The following is a 15,367-nucleotide window of genomic DNA, read 5'->3' as shown; positions in this document are numbered from 1 at the left end:
CGACTCACCCCCTTCAACTCCATACACTAGAATATACTGTTTATAATATTATATTAATATAACTATCGGTAACAACAAATCATACTAATTACATCTTCGCAAAATACGGAAGAGATCCAATTTGCATCATGATTACATCTACTGCAATGATACCATGGATTAATCAAATAACAAAACCAGCCTAACTACTAGAAGGCAGACGTGTTAATTCATCCCTTGGTAACACTGCATTCTATTCAAAATCTAACAGACTACAAAAAATATTTCATCCTGTCATCCCTCCTCATGGCATTATATACAGCTTGGACCTGAAAACAACAACAACAACATTGTATATCAAAGGTATATTCACCAAGTGTCATTTGCAGGGACACACATTTTAGTGTTTGTGTAATGGGAGTTTCATGTTTTTTTACGAATAAATCCATCTTTAGCAAAAAAAATAAGCTACAAAGGTTTAGTTCAACGAGAGGAAAAGATATCAGTATACAAGACAAAAAGACCTGTTCACTGGAAACAACTTGGACAGGGCCAATGTTTACGGATACATATTTGCCCCTTGCTGATAACTTCTGCTTCACACGTCCCTGTAACATAGATGTTAACGTTCAAATTATTGATACATTGATATATTGAAAGTGTAGATGTAAAATATTGATATATTAATAATTAATGAGAGTTAATGATGATATATTCCACACTCTTCCTGTACCAATCCCTTGAAGGCAATCACAGCATGCAAGGTTACCACATATTTTGGTTTTGGGAGTGTTTGGATGAAGTTATATAGTACTTGTGTGAAAGTGACTTATGACCTTCCTATTAGCTCTTTTTAACTTATTTTAATAAGGTTCATACATATGCGTATGAAAATAAGCTCTTACTCTTATTAGCTTTATTTCAATAGGCTTCACGATTAAACTCATGAAGCTTTCATTTGATAAGAGCTTATTGAAGAAATGTTAAGTTCTAAATTCTAATGAACTCAGTCAGTCCATTTTGTGAGTACTTAGTTATGATGGACTACACTCTTCCTTCAAGTGTAAGTGACTTGGTGTGAGACGAAGGATCAATCAAATTCATTGTCGCTGACCATGGCACAATTATCAATTTTAATTAAATGCTTGTAAGGTCATATTGGCACTACATTACTGTAGAGGGTATTTTGCACAAAGCAGGTAAAAAAACATCTTCCCATTGGTCATCCTGTCTCAAATTCTCAAACATCTTGAGTAAAAGGAAACTGATTAACAATTCAAGGCTAGTAAAGTTTGCTAACTTCTAGGTTTATGATTTAGATCAACTACCAACCAAAGCAAAGCCATCTAACACCTGGCTGATGCTAACTTCTAGGTTTACAATTTAGATCAACAAAAACTGAGTTTGTGTGTGTGAGTGTGTGCTTACACACATGTAAGAGAGAGGAGCAAGATACTTTTCAGACCTATGCATATCTTGATTAATGCTTTAGATCAAGAAGACTCTGTGTGTAACTGTGTGCTTGCACAAATGTAAGAGAGATGAGCAACAGAGCAAGATACTTTTCAGGACTACTACATAGATGATGATTACTCAGTTTGTGCCCCATCTAGATTTAAATCACGTGTGTTTTCCTTCCCTTTGAGCAACATCCAGAAAATATTTTAGGGGCAATACAACTCATTGGAAACTTTGAGTACATGTTTCAAATTGTGTGCGTTTTCCTTCCCTTTCAGCAACTTCCTCAAGAGAGTTTAGGGGCAATACTCCTCATATTGGAAACTTTGAAAACATGCTTGAAAGCGTGAGTGCGTGTGTGTTGAGTATATGCTTGAAAGTTTGTGTCCATGCATGTAAAAGTCTCTGTGTCTATGTTTTCCTTCCCTTTGACCAATTTCCACAAGATTTTTGGGGTACACATAGGAAACTTAAAGCACATGCTTGAAAGATTTTAGAGGCAATATACCTCATATTGGAAACTTTAAGCACAAGCTTGAAAGTCCTTTCACTTGAGCATATACTTGAAATATTTTAGGGGTAATACTTATATTGGAAAATTTGAGTGCATGCTTGAAAGATTTTTAGGGGCAATACACCTCATTGGAAACTTTAAGCACGTGCATAATCATAGTCCTTCAGTATGAAGGGTGTCAAGAAAAGTCACTTTGTCCTTTCCAACGCTTATTATGCATCTCAAATCTCAATTATGGATGTATTTCTATTTTCAAGCTTATTACATCAATGGTAAAATGTAAAAAAAAAAAACGAGTAATTTAGAAGGTCAACATAGTTAGTAGTTTGGTATTGTTATAACTATTGGGGATAGCTCAGCAACCTTACAAGCAAGAACTATTTAGTAGAAAAAAAGATAGATATTCACATGTGATCTTAGAGCCAACAGAGGAGCAAAACTATGCGAATCAAAAGTTGCAGGCATGCAGCCCACAATGAACTTCTAAAGTTAGTTGTATAGATATATTATGTATGGCTCCACTTGGAATGCTAATTTACAAGCCTAACAAACAAAACTATGTTATCCATCATCATCACATGAAGTTCAAGAAACAGCCAAGTTACAAGAAAAAAGTTGGACTGAAGCAAAACTGGTCACAAAATTAGCCTAAGTAATAATAACAAACAACTTAAAAAATTTATTAGACATGCACATGCCACAGTTTCAATTACCATTGCAATTGGAACAGACCATATTTGTATTGTGTAGGAAAACAAGTTAAGTTCACAAGGGAAGGTAATAAAGAAAACAAATACGCAAGTCATTTGGATCATACATAGATCATACTATATATTAGTGCATCAATTTTCCAACAAATAAGTCCAATTTCCAAGTTTCTACGAAAGTGTGTTGAGGTATGAATACACACCTGAGGAATGGGCTGCTGGATTACGGATTCCACAGCAACAACCATGGCTTGAACGAAGTCCTCCCCTCCAGTTCCTATTGCAGTGAATCCCCGAACAGTTGGGTATGAGTTCACCTGCGCAGCACACATTAATAACACAAAAAGTATTGCAATAACAAGACACAACAAAAATTTAAAGTGTCACAAACACAAGGCGCAAACATGAACACGAAATGCAAACAAAATAAACTGTTAAAACCAAGCAAGCAAACAGTTAAATAATGAAGGAATGAATGAAATAGTACCTTCTGGTCCAAAGTGAGCCATTCATTAGTAGAATCATCCGACACGGTGCCTCCAATAACCATGTTCGTAGTTTGGCCAACCCTCCCTTCTGCCTTAGATACCTCTACAATGTAACCAGTTAACCAATTTTCAATTTCAGTTTCTAACTATTAATTAAAATTAAGCATGATAGATTAAATGAATTAAATAGTTGAGAAGATGGAATTACCGGAAATGGCCTTCAACACGGCTTCTTGAGGTGGACCTTGATCGTCCTGAAACGACGGCGTCTCATTGCTGGAGCAACGGAGGGTCACTCCTTTGCCACGGCGAAACGGACAAGCCCTAACGGGTCTGTTACTAAAATGAAGAGGTTGCAATTGGAAGGGTTCCACCAGAATCGAGGAACGAAGCATGCTCCTGCACGCCATTTTTTCCGTCTATTTTCTTCAACATACGATAAATTCCTAATAGTAGTATATAAGACATCTCCATCACCCTCGGAAAACACAGATTTTTTTCGATAAGGACCAATGTGAATTCTCATTAATGCCCCTGTCTTTAAGCAGTCATGCGAGGATCTTATTGACTTCTTACATTTTCAATTTTATTTATTTAGTTAAAATTTTGAACCCTAACCTCTCTGAGTTCGATCCTTTTCCGATGTACGGAACCGAGAATAACCGAGATGATTCGGAGCGAACGGCGTTCAGAAGAGCAGAGAAGAAGTACAAGCTCTACTACGACTACAATGCTTCTTCCAAGAACAAAAAGTATTTTACTATTTCATTTCCTTTGAACGTAGATTGTTTCAGTTGTAATCTCTGCAAATTCTAATTGAAATTCCCTTTCTTAACAGGAAAAAACAACCTAAACCCGTGGACTTAGCGGAGGTCCTTGACTTTAGATCTATTCTAGAATGCTATCACCAAAACGCTGTGCTTCCTTCGGGTGTTATCGTTCTTCACGACAAGTTCACCTCTCCGGTTTTTGCTTTACAAAATCGCCCAGGTATTTTCTTTTTTCTTTTATTTGCCGTTTATCTTAGTAACTTGAAACAAATGGCTTGAATTGTACTTGACTGGGATAATTAATTAGTGATTAGAAACTAATCATAAGTGCATTTGTAACTAATGAACTCAAGCACACTTGGTGATACTTAATTTGCAGGCTTTTATTTTATTCCTGGGGCATTAAGCATAGAGAAACAATGTAGTTTGATAAGGGAGAGTTTGACTGATTTTCCGCAGCCACCTAACAGAACAAATCACAATGCCTTGTATGGTCCTATTCAGGACCTGTTCGTTGCAGCTAAGGAAGGGAAACTTTTGGTTGAAGACAACTCTCCAATTACTTCTTCTGAAACTTATGCTGATATTGATCATAGAGATGATAAGGAATGGAAGTTTACTACTGAAAAGGACATGTCGTTGAGAAAGTGCAGAACAGTTTCTGCTTCTGTGTTACTTAGAAAGTTGCGATGGAGCACCCTTGGCCTACAATTTGATTGGTCCAAGGTAAGATATGATTCACCAATTCAAATATTTTCCGGTTCTGTTTTTTCTCCAAAACAATTAAATTTTAGTTATGGGCTTATTTTTGTGTTAGGAAATTGGAATAACTTTGTGTCTACTCTACTGAAGTACATTAGTGCATTTATGCTATGGGGACCTTGTAGCTAGTTATTGATCCTTATCGCACATAATCTATTGCTTAGCATCCATCTGATTGTATTTTGTTGTTGTGTGAATGAGATATAAGACAATTGCTTTAAGAACTAGCCAAGTGCTCCAGACTGTGCCTCAATGTCCTTGGAGGACTACATTCATCTTAATCAATAAATTTCTGTGATTGAAGATTCTTATTATAAGGTTGCTTAACATATATCTTAAACTTTTCTAGCTAGTAGAAATTCTCTTTGCTCTGTTACAAAGATGTCAAACTAAACCTTTTTGTGCTAAGGTTATTATGGCTGCATCACTTACATGTGCACCATTGGGTCTTTATTGGGGGTTATAATTTAATTCTAGCTTCTAAAAAAAATGCTTACCTATTGGGCATTCACAGAAACCACTCAATTATTATGTTTTTGTGCAGCGGAATTATGATGTATCTCTCCCACATAACAAAATCCCTGAAGCATTATGTGAGCTTTCCAAACAATTGGCAAAACCTGCTTTGCCTGGTGGTGTTGAGTTCAGACCTGATGCTGCAATAGTGAATTACTTCGGCCTAGGTATGCTCAAAGAAAATATTTATTATGAATTTGCTTGTGTCATAGTTCCGTATGTCCTGTTTTACTCCCTTTTAGTTTAATTCTGATGCAATGGCAAGTGGCAACATAAAATTCTTCATACCAGTGGTAAGCAAGAAATGTCATTTTCTTGTAGTAGTGAATGTTTTCCAGTTCTTGAGAAATTTTTAGAACAGTCTGCTTCATTGTTTACCAGTCAACCTCTCATTTTATCTTTTATATTATTCCAGGGGACACATTGGGTGGCCACCTTGATGACATGGAAGCAGATTGGAGCAAGCCTATTGTTAGTCTAAGGTATTACGTTAATTTCTTTTAAATTTTTTTTTTTAGTTTCTAGATGCCAACAGGTAAAAAGAAAGATTCATATTTAGATCCTAATTAGTTTGTTGTCCCCGTTTCCTCAGTCTGGGCTGCAAAGCTATATTTCTTTTGGGAGGAAAATCCAGAGAGGATACTCCCTTGGCAATGTTCCTTCGAAGCGGTGATGCTGTACTTATGGCTGGAGATGCAAGGGAATGCTTTCATGGTAAGCCTCACCTATGAGAACTTGGTCCGGAATATTAAACCAGAGAGTGATTTCATCATGTGATCATTTGAAGCATTAAAATTAGAGTAATTGGTGTCACTTGGATAAAGATTATCATTGGGAATTGACATGTTTGAATTGAGTAATGTCTTATGCTGACTTGTGCAGTGTCAAGATTCTGTCTAATTACTGGAAATTGGTTTGATTTTGGTCTATGTTGCAGGGGTTCCTCGGATCTTCACAGATAAAGAAAATGCTGAAATAGGCCATCTTGAGACACGGCTGACGCATGAAGATGATATTTGTTTCTTAAAATACATTCAAACATCTAGAATCAACATCAATATCAGACAAGTTTTTTGAGTAGTATGTTCTTTTCTTTCGAAGTGAAATTTGTTTTATTAGCTCAAGGAACAAAAAAATGATGTATGATTTCTATTTAACGTGATTATTGCTTTATATGACAAGCGAGTCCTATCCAGCAAACCTGGCGCTGCTAAGGTACTTTTCCTTCTGTTAATTCTTCGTGAATTGTTGAGTCGGGGAATTGGGAGGTAAACTTGATAATAGTAGCTTTTTAGCCTGTTTGGTTTCGTGTTACTTCTGCTCAGATGCACGTATCGTTCCCACGTTAAGGTAAAAGCTATTTCATATTGCTTCTTATTTTGATATTTTTTATCCAAGTTTGTGGGTTCTGGATGCCCATCCAAAAACACATTTTGTCCGTTTCGCAGTTAGCTCAAGCATGCTTTATTCCATTTCTAATCAATGGTTAGTAGTGATGATAGAGGGTAAAGCAGTGAAACTGGTTTTTTTTTTGTTCGACAAAGATAAATATATTGATAAAAAGGGTACAACAGGGGTACCAAAACCCAAATACAAAGATAAAAGATGACTGACAATCCTCACCTCACTAACCAAGGATGCATAGAAAACCAGCCAGCAAAGAATAGAATAAAGGTATCTACAGTGCTAAGCCAACACAGCAACGATACTAGAATAAAAACACAACTGAACCCTTAAATCCTTATGATGTACCAAACGAAAAATCTGGTTAAGAACACTACGTTAGCTATCGTTAGTTGGCATAAGCGGGTACCTGTTACTTTCCGATTTTGGTCATGAAAAATCTACTGCATAAAATATAAAAAACATTGTTGAGAGTGGGATTTGAACCCACGCCCTTTCGGACCAGAACCTTAATCTGGCGCCTTAGACCAACTCGGCCATCTCAACTTTGTTGGGTTTCACATTCAAATTTTTTATTATTATACCGTGTTTGATATTCCAAACGGCATTTAAGAGACCGAAAAATTATCTAAGTTGCAAATTTTTGTGCACGAACTATCTAGATTTTTCTTTTGTGCGAACTATTCGGATTGATTTGTTGAATGTAATTTGTTGCTACACTTTTCTGTGATCTTTAAGTTGAAATCAAGAAAGATATATTTACCTTTATTCTACTTATTCAGGAAAAAATAAAACGTTTATTCTACTTCATGGAAAAACTTAATTTGACACCCAGAATTCTTTAAAAAAGAGAATCTCAACTTTCATTAAAATTAAAACAAATACTATTTCGTACGAAACAATTTGTACAAAAAGTGGCGAATAAATAATTTGACCACTGAGAATATGCCTTACCATACGTGAATGAGTTGGAATATAAATCAATTTTCACTAAAATTGAAATATTTCAAATTGAATAACACTGGAATAAACTTGGAACATCTCAAATTCATGCCATTTCATAAATAACTTCCCGTGTTATTTATCAAATTACTAAAAAAACCTATATTATAGGATTAGTAATAGCATTTCATGGAAAAATATGAATTAACAGATGATTTCAATTGCTGAACTTGACTTCATATGTGCATTTATAAAATAAAGAGAGAGAGAGAGAGAGTAGGAAATTGAGCCACTAAAAGCCTTTCTTTTAGAGTTGACTCATTGTATTTTAATATCAATGCACTTTTCAATGGAAGCTCTCTCCCCACCCTATTTTTTTTTTAATATTCACCTAGCCTTGGGACGCAAGAATTGGAAAACCATTGTGAGAAGAAATTTAAACAAAACATAAATCATAAATAACTTTTTATTTACCATTAAGCATGCTTTTCGCCGCATAGGACTACAAGAACTATTAAAAAAGAATACTAACTAAATCATAAATCACCCAATAACAACTTACACATGATAGATCATAAGTTTTTCTTAAGGTGATTGTTTTATTTTTTTATGTGTACAATGAAACTTGTATTTAGAATCTTATACAAATTACTAAACTTCTTACCACTAACTACTTACTCAATCATAATGGATTTGATCGTCTATCTTTTTCTACACATGAATACTGAAATAAGAAAATAAAAAAACCATGACATAAATTTGTTACCTTCTTTATTAACCTGCGAGGTTGCCAATATGGTCCTAGAAACATGGCACGCGGATGGCTAGAATGATATCCATCAGTCACAATATAAAACGCACAATGGGGTATTTTTTCTCTCTAAATTATCAAATGGGGCAAATTTTAAAAAAACATCCAGGAAAGGATAAATAATAAAATATCTTACGGTTTCTGAGTTTAAAGTCTTAAATTATTTTAAGACTTTTGTTTTTATTTTTTATTTTACACTGAAATAGTAAAAAACAACTTTTTTTTTTTAGATTTGACTTTCAAGTCGTAAATTTTGAAATTATTTATGACTTTAAGGTCGTAAATGATTTTATTTAAATTAATATTTTTATTTTTAGTTTTATTTAATATTTTTTATATATTACTTTATTTAATATTTTCTATATTTATTTATATTATTTTATTTAATATTTTCTATATTTTTTTTCTAATGTTAAGGATTTTTTTTTCTAATTATAATATATTCCAACGAATTCAACTTTAAAGTACATATTATTATAGCTTCATTTTATTAGTGTTTCATTTACAAAAAATATATTAAATAAAATATATAAAAAATATTAAATAACAAAAATATACAAATATATAAAAAATATAAATAAAACAATATACAAAAATATAGTAAATATTAAATAAAACTAAAAACAATATAAAAAGTCGTATATTTTTTATTTAAATTAAAATTTTTATTTTTAGTTTTATTCAATAGTTTCTATATTTTTTATATTTTTATTTAATATATTTTCTATAAATAAAACACTGATAAAATGAAGCTGTGACTATATGTATGTGATTATATGTACGACTTTAAATTCGAGCTCGATGGATTATATTAAAATTAGGAAAAAAAATCTTAACATTAGATAAAAAAAATATAAAAATAAAATATAAAAAATAATTGTTTTTTAAAAAAATTAAATAAAAAAAATATACGAAAATATATAAAAATATAAAATAAAAGTAAAAAGAAAAATGTTAATAAATAAAATTATTTATGACTTTAAAGTTAGTTTTTTTTAAAAAAAAAAAGAAGTAATAATTTTTTTTTACGAATTCAGTGAAAATAAAAAAAAACTCATAAAATAATTCATATCTTTGAACTTAGAAGTCACGGATACTCTTTGATATATTTATTTCTGAGAATTTATTTAAAATTTATTTTCATTTAATAATTTAGAAAAAAAATACCAGTAAAGGGGGTCGTTTGCCCCAGGTGGTGAATATGTCGATTTGTGCTAGCTTCAGGATTTTGGATAAACAATTCTAACAAATTTGAACGTAAATTAATTAATTATTTTGTATGAGACGAAGAAAATGGTCCCAAATTTTATCCATTGTTTTGCTCTTCTCCTCTTTCTTCCTTGTTGAATTGTCTGAATATTGCCAAGTGGCAGAAAAATCTTCTCAATGAATCTCAAAGTAACTTCTTTCATTAAAATACCTTGTCACAATTTCATAAGCATGCGCCAACGAAATGAAATAGCAACCGAACTATTATTGATAATGTTTTTTTTTTTTATCATGATGTCATAAGGTAGGAAATAAAAATATTTAATATTAAAAACAAAGTATAATATTTTCAAACAATTAAGATCACTTAATAGAAAACAATAAACGAGTTTTAACATATGCAAGTTAACAAAGTTCTAATTTAAATCATAAAATCTAACAAGTTTTTTTTTTTATTAACAAAAACAATAACGCTTCGATACTAAATACTTAAATTACATACTACTAATATTTATTTTAAGTTTTAAATAAACATTATTTTTATTTAATACTTTCTTTTGAATGCATATTTAATATCATCGTTAAATCTTATTGCAAGGTTTTAGGGCAATATATCAAGAGTATGATAATTTTTTTGAACTTCTAAAATACTTACTAGCTAGTAGTACAAAACAATAATGATTAAACATAAAAGTAATGAAGTGTTGGAAATGAAAAACAAAATATGTCTTCTTTAAATGATTAAGAGAATTGTTATAAAGATTGATTAATAAAATATAATTATTTTCTGGGTTTTAGCAAGCAGTATTGCAATGAATTTTTAAAATTTACTGTATTATATAAATATTAAATAGTCATATTTTTTTATTAGCAAGTGATGTGCAAGAAAGCAATTTAAACGTTGTAAATTAAAAATGACACAGAATTAATTATTGTGAAATGGAAGACACCGTCCTAAAATGAAAAATATGTCCCAATTAGCGTTTGGCACTAGCCTCCAAAGTCGAAACCCAAAAGCTTCTTCCAGCCACCAAAAACCAGTGTCGTGAACGTGTACAATTCCACAACCACTTTATTTACTCTCCTTCTCTCCTCTCCCTTGAGCAGATTAAAATCATGGGTCCGATGCTGCTGAGCCAACTCGCCACCGGTCTAAGCGTTCTCGCCGGAGCGGTTCTTGTGAAATCGGTTATGGACCAGAAGCCCATGGCAGGCCCATTCACTCGCTGCCCCACGTGCAACGGAACCGGTCGAGTCACGTGCCTCTGTTCGCGTTGGTCCGACGGCGATGTCGGATGCTCCACATGCTCCGGGTCGGGTCGGATGGCCTGCAGCAGTTGCGGCGGCTCCGGGACCGGTCGTCCCTTGCCGGCCAAAATCGCGATTCGCCCACCGAACCGCCCAATTAATTAGGTCACCTATTCGTTGGGCTCGCTCGCCACTACTCCTTTTAGCGTTAGTATAACATTTTATTTTTATTTTTATATCAATCAATTATCAATTATTATGTAATATAAAGTTGAACGTTACCACCTAAGCAAATTAATTGTTAGGTTCCAATCATATACTACTAGTATTACTGTAATTCGTATTCTTGATTTCTTATACAAGCATAGATTTTTGCTCCTCTTTTGTTTGTTGCTCTAACAATGAATTGAAGAAAGCGCGTAATTAATTGATCAGTAATGCGACGAATCGAATATCAAGTTGCTCTGGCTTCTTGTTGTGCAATTTACGCTCGTGGTTGTACTTGTAATGTGAATCGTTGTTGTTGTTGTTGTATTTGAATTGTGCTCTGTCTCACTCTCAGTCATAGTGAAGTGTTCAAACTTGAAGCTACTGCGCAATTGTTGAATACAAGGCCACACTTGTTGCTGAGCTTGACTCAATCAAATTGGACCATTTCATTGAATTCCCATTTTATTTTGTCATAGTTTTTAAATTAAACAATGACTTGATAATTTTTCTTTATAAAAAAAAGCCTAACTACCATTTTTTATTTCAAATTTCAATAACAAGATATAAAAGAATTGCGCATGTCTTTGATTAGTTGTTAGTGGCAAAACATTTTGGACTAGTCTTATTGGTAAAACTAATGCTCAAGTTAGCTCTTATATTGAGTTTAAAAGCTGATTAGAAGGGTGCTGCAGGCACTGGTGCTCATTTCAATAGCATTTGATGGGAGGCATATCGGTTTGTTGAATTGTTTAGTTTCTTTGTGCGCCTTTATATATATTATAATTTTGTGCTTGTTAGCTGTCTTCCAAGCTCCGAGCAGAGCAGGTCATCAAATCTAGTGTTTTATATTCTGGAATGAAAGATCTTGTGGGTATGGGGGAGGGATGTTGTACGCAGCCTTATCCTTGCATATGCAAAGAGACTGTTTCCGAATTCGAACCCATGACCAACAAGTCACCAAGGCACAACTTTACCGCTGCACCAGGGCTCGCCCTCAGATCTTGTGCTAAACTATTTAATCAAATATACTAATTAATATAAAGAATTACATCAATCAGAGTAGGTAATCAAGTCAAGTGTTTTATATTTCTTTTTGTTTTTTTGGTGGGGTGTTAAACCTCACCCCATTAAACCCCATAAGTGGTGGAAAAGACCATGAAAACAGTCAAAAGAAGAATACTATGATTAAACAATAGCTTAATGCTATTTTGACAAATGGTTATGGTTATATTATAACATGTATTACTTGAAGTCCATTCGTCTGGAAGAATTGAATGCCAGGATATCGCCACAAAAACGTACATTATAATGTTGAAGCAAAAATGGTTGACGGATATCAAAACAGTGAAAAAGTAAGACCCTCCAAAGATTCCACAATAGAAGGAAAATTTACACCGCTAAGATCTAACAAATGAGAAATATTCACTCTCACAAGTCACAACCACAGTCTTTTGTACTTAACACCATTTAAGCATGAACGGTTATCATGTTAAAAGTTTCACAAAAGTCAATTTTACGTAGAATTCTTCCAACTTATCCATTTATAGTCATTGGTGATCAAAACATGTTAACAGTATTCACATTTCATATCAAGATCGTGCACGTTTTACATATGTTTTAATTCTTCTTTAGGACTATTCTTTTCCCTATTCTTCTTAGTTGACTTTTATTATGTTAATGACATACACTATTTCATTATTGATTTCTAGTGACAGTGATTGCATAATGCAATGCTTATTAGATATACTACTTTTTAAAAACAGTGAAGTATTCTCGTTGTTCTTTTATTTTTCCTTAAACTAGTATTTGCTTTAAATAATGAAGAGGTAACAAGGTTACACAACTATTAGTATCCTATTTCAGTGTTTTTGGTTGGTTGATCTTACAGCAAAACGGTGGCACGGCAAGGATCTGCAAGGTGGACTGAATGTGTAATGTTAGATTTGTTAGAGAAGTGAAAAACATGGTTACGTTGAGCTTGCAGAACATAGTTTGATTTGGTCAAAATATTTTGCTTATTGAGTTACAAAGGCTGCGCTTGAGTTTTTGGTTTGCATACCATTGAGTTTTAGACTGACATAAAATAGACACGTTCAAAGTAGATTGAATTGACGAATAGGAGGGAATTAAAGAAAAGCAAATTTATTAATTTATGCACTAGGAGGGTCTTAAGTCTTAACTTGATGGGTAAGAGCAAGAATAGGCAATTAATTAACACGGAGCAGCAAGCATCTCCTCCCATATTTCATTGGCTCACCTTGAAGGAATCATTACAATCTAGTGCTTCACAGTCCAAAGTTGTAGCATTCTTGGGTGAATGGCGTTTTATATAGAAGATTTTTTTAAAGTAATTTATAGGAATTAAGAAATTTTATTACATTAGTTAGTACTAGCAAATTCGTTAGTCTACAATTATATCATTTTTATTTGAATATTTTGATAATTTTGACATTTAAGAACATTTATTAGTTTTTTATCATAAAAATAAAAAATAAGTACTAAAGGGTTAAAACAATGCAAAAATTCCACTTAATTGAATGAACTAGAACCCCTAAGTGAATATTTAGAAGCTTTTACTCATTTTATTATATTTTTTTTCTTATCTATAGATCTATTTTTCTAATTTTTTCAATGTTTTTTATTATTTTATTAATACACTCAAATTTTAATGACTCAATCCGAATCAATCCAGATATAACCAAAATATTTCAGTTCTAGTTGTAAAGAATAATTTAATGAATCTAAATCAACCTAAATCAATTAACATTGCTTAATTTAAATTTAAACATCTCCTAAATCCAAATCAACTCAACTGATGCTCACGCCATATCAAATGGGGCCTAAGGTACTCAGAAGGTGTAGCAGAAGTGGCTAGTAGCGTGGGCTCTTTAAGCGTATGATTAGGGGTTCGATTCTTGATTATGTGAATATAGTAACATTTATGGGAAAAGGATATAATACTTTACTTCCTAAGGGATTAATCTCATGACTTCTAACTGTAGAATACCTTGCTTTAAAAAAATGAAGTCTAAAGTCAAGGCCCAAAGTACCTTTTTTTAGGCAAAGAGACATTCTTTAGATAAGCGGAAAATATTAAAACTAGGGAGCATATAAAACTTTACTTTCTCTTCATCTTGTTTTTTTGGTCCTATGAATTGTGAACACATTATATTATACATGTTTTGCGAACACATTTTAACCCATGAGTTAAGAGGTATATTTTTTTATTATCATGTTACTAGTATAAAGTATTTATCGGATTTGCTGATGATTAATCTTTGCCAAAAAACATGTTGACTATCTTTAATGGAATTTTTTCCTTTCAACTATATTTTTTCATCCACAAGAAACTCAAGACTTTACTTAACATAACCGAGTTCAATATCACTAAGCCAACCACTTATGGGCGAGATGCATCTTTTGTGGGGCAGAAACTGACCTATCCAACCCTTATTGGGCTTTGCTACTTATAAGCCCACAATATATCTATCTGGTTATGAATAGCCTATAAAAAACGGAGAGCAACTTGTTGATGGGCTTCATATGTAGACTAAATAAAAACTGGTTTCTTGTTTTGTGGTTCTTTGTTATGTGGAGCAAATAAAACGGTAAACAACTAAACCAAAAATAAATAGTTACATTTAGTTTTTTCCCTTTTATTTCTCTCTCACTTGTTGTTTTCTTTTTCTTCTTCTATATTGTTCAACTCCCCTGACATTCTTGGCCATTCTCCTCTCCCCTCACCTTTTCACCTTCCCGTCTTTATTCTTGTTGGATCCAAATGGCTGAGCCCAAGCTGACCCACTCGCCGCCCCTAATTTGGCACCTAAAAAAATAAGTAGACCCTACGTTGCAGCAATGCCAAGGCCCATCTTTATTGATAAATTACGTAAAGACAATGAATAAGTAAAAAGTTGCATTAAACCCAAACAGCTAAAGAAACCTCTTTCTCATTTTTATTTTCTTTCTTACTATCCTTCGTAATTAAAAAAATAAGAAAACAAATTAGGGGAGAGGGGAAACTTCAATCTTTTTCACTCAAAATACTTGGCATCAAAAGACACCAACATTAGTGCATCATATTCGAATAGTAGGGAATGTCGTAAATATCTGCCACAACCTCATTCTTATCTTCATGTGTGAGGCAAAATCATAACCTCCATTTTCAACACTATAAAGTGGATAAAGATAAAAGACCAAGCCCACAGCCACATATTCCTTGTCCTTCTTTCTCTGCTGGGCCACTCCACAGAATCCTATTCAGCTAGCCTCTCTGCTCTACTATATGCAAATCTATTCAAGCCTCAAATCCGTATACTGTCCATTTCCATTGCATATAAAAATAAGAG

The 15,367-nt window shown here is 33.1% G+C and overlaps 3 protein-coding genes and 1 non-coding gene across 4 annotated transcripts; 2 read left to right on the top strand and 2 right to left on the bottom strand.

Annotated features, from left to right (window-relative positions):
- Positions 1–36: 36 nt before the first annotated feature.
- Positions 37–3,576, bottom strand: LOC100499928 (uncharacterized). Its single transcript, NM_001251197.2, is given in 5 exon segments — positions 37–308; positions 504–587; positions 2,862–2,975; positions 3,146–3,249; positions 3,355–3,576. Coding segments are annotated over 5 exon segments (561 nt in total). The 5' UTR covers positions 3,557–3,576; the 3' UTR covers positions 37–251.
- Positions 3,577–3,739: 163 nt separating this feature from the next.
- On the top strand, positions 3,740–6,394 carry LOC100797068 (alpha-ketoglutarate-dependent dioxygenase alkB). Its single transcript, XM_003538498.5, has 7 exons — positions 3,740–3,898; positions 3,985–4,136; positions 4,296–4,642; positions 5,223–5,361; positions 5,610–5,676; positions 5,787–5,908; positions 6,132–6,394. The coding sequence occupies exons 1-7, from the start codon at positions 3,789–3,791 to the stop codon at positions 6,269–6,271; spliced, it is 1,077 nt and encodes a 358-aa protein (XP_003538546.3). The 5' UTR covers positions 3,740–3,788; the 3' UTR covers positions 6,272–6,394.
- Positions 6,395–7,063: 669 nt separating this feature from the next.
- TRNAL-AAG (transfer RNA leucine (anticodon AAG)) lies at positions 7,064–7,144 on the bottom strand. The gene has a single exon. It is a non-coding gene; the product is annotated as a tRNA-Leu (tRNA).
- Positions 7,145–10,470: 3,326 nt separating this feature from the next.
- Positions 10,471–11,187, top strand: LOC100797611 (chaperone protein DnaJ). Its single transcript, XM_003538499.5, has one exon. The coding sequence runs from the start codon at positions 10,677–10,679 to the stop codon at positions 10,971–10,973; it is 297 nt and encodes a 98-aa protein (XP_003538547.1). The 5' UTR covers positions 10,471–10,676; the 3' UTR covers positions 10,974–11,187.
- The last annotated feature ends 4,180 nt before the right edge of the window (positions 11,188–15,367 follow it).

This window comes from Glycine max, chromosome 11, assembly GCF_000004515.6.
Source record: "Glycine max cultivar Williams 82 chromosome 11, Glycine_max_v4.0, whole genome shotgun sequence".
NCBI lineage: Eukaryota > Viridiplantae > Streptophyta > Magnoliopsida > Fabales > Fabaceae > Glycine > Glycine max.
Note: the sequence above shows the minus strand (reverse complement) of the source record. Positions and strands in the feature narration are given on the sequence as shown.

Coding starts and splice junctions, on each gene's coding strand:
- LOC100797068 (XM_003538498.5), top strand. CDS start 3,789: ATGTACGGAACCGAGAATAACCGAGATGATTCGGAGCGAACGGCGTTC. Junction 5,677..5,786: donor AAGCCTATTGTTAGTCTAAG/GTATTACGTTAA, acceptor CCGTTTCCTCAG/TCTGGGCTGCAAAGCTATAT. Junction 5,909..6,131: donor TGCAAGGGAATGCTTTCATG/GTAAGCCTCACC, acceptor TCTATGTTGCAG/GGGTTCCTCGGATCTTCACA.
- LOC100797611 (XM_003538499.5), top strand. CDS start 10,677: ATGGGTCCGATGCTGCTGAGCCAACTCGCCACCGGTCTAAGCGTTCTC.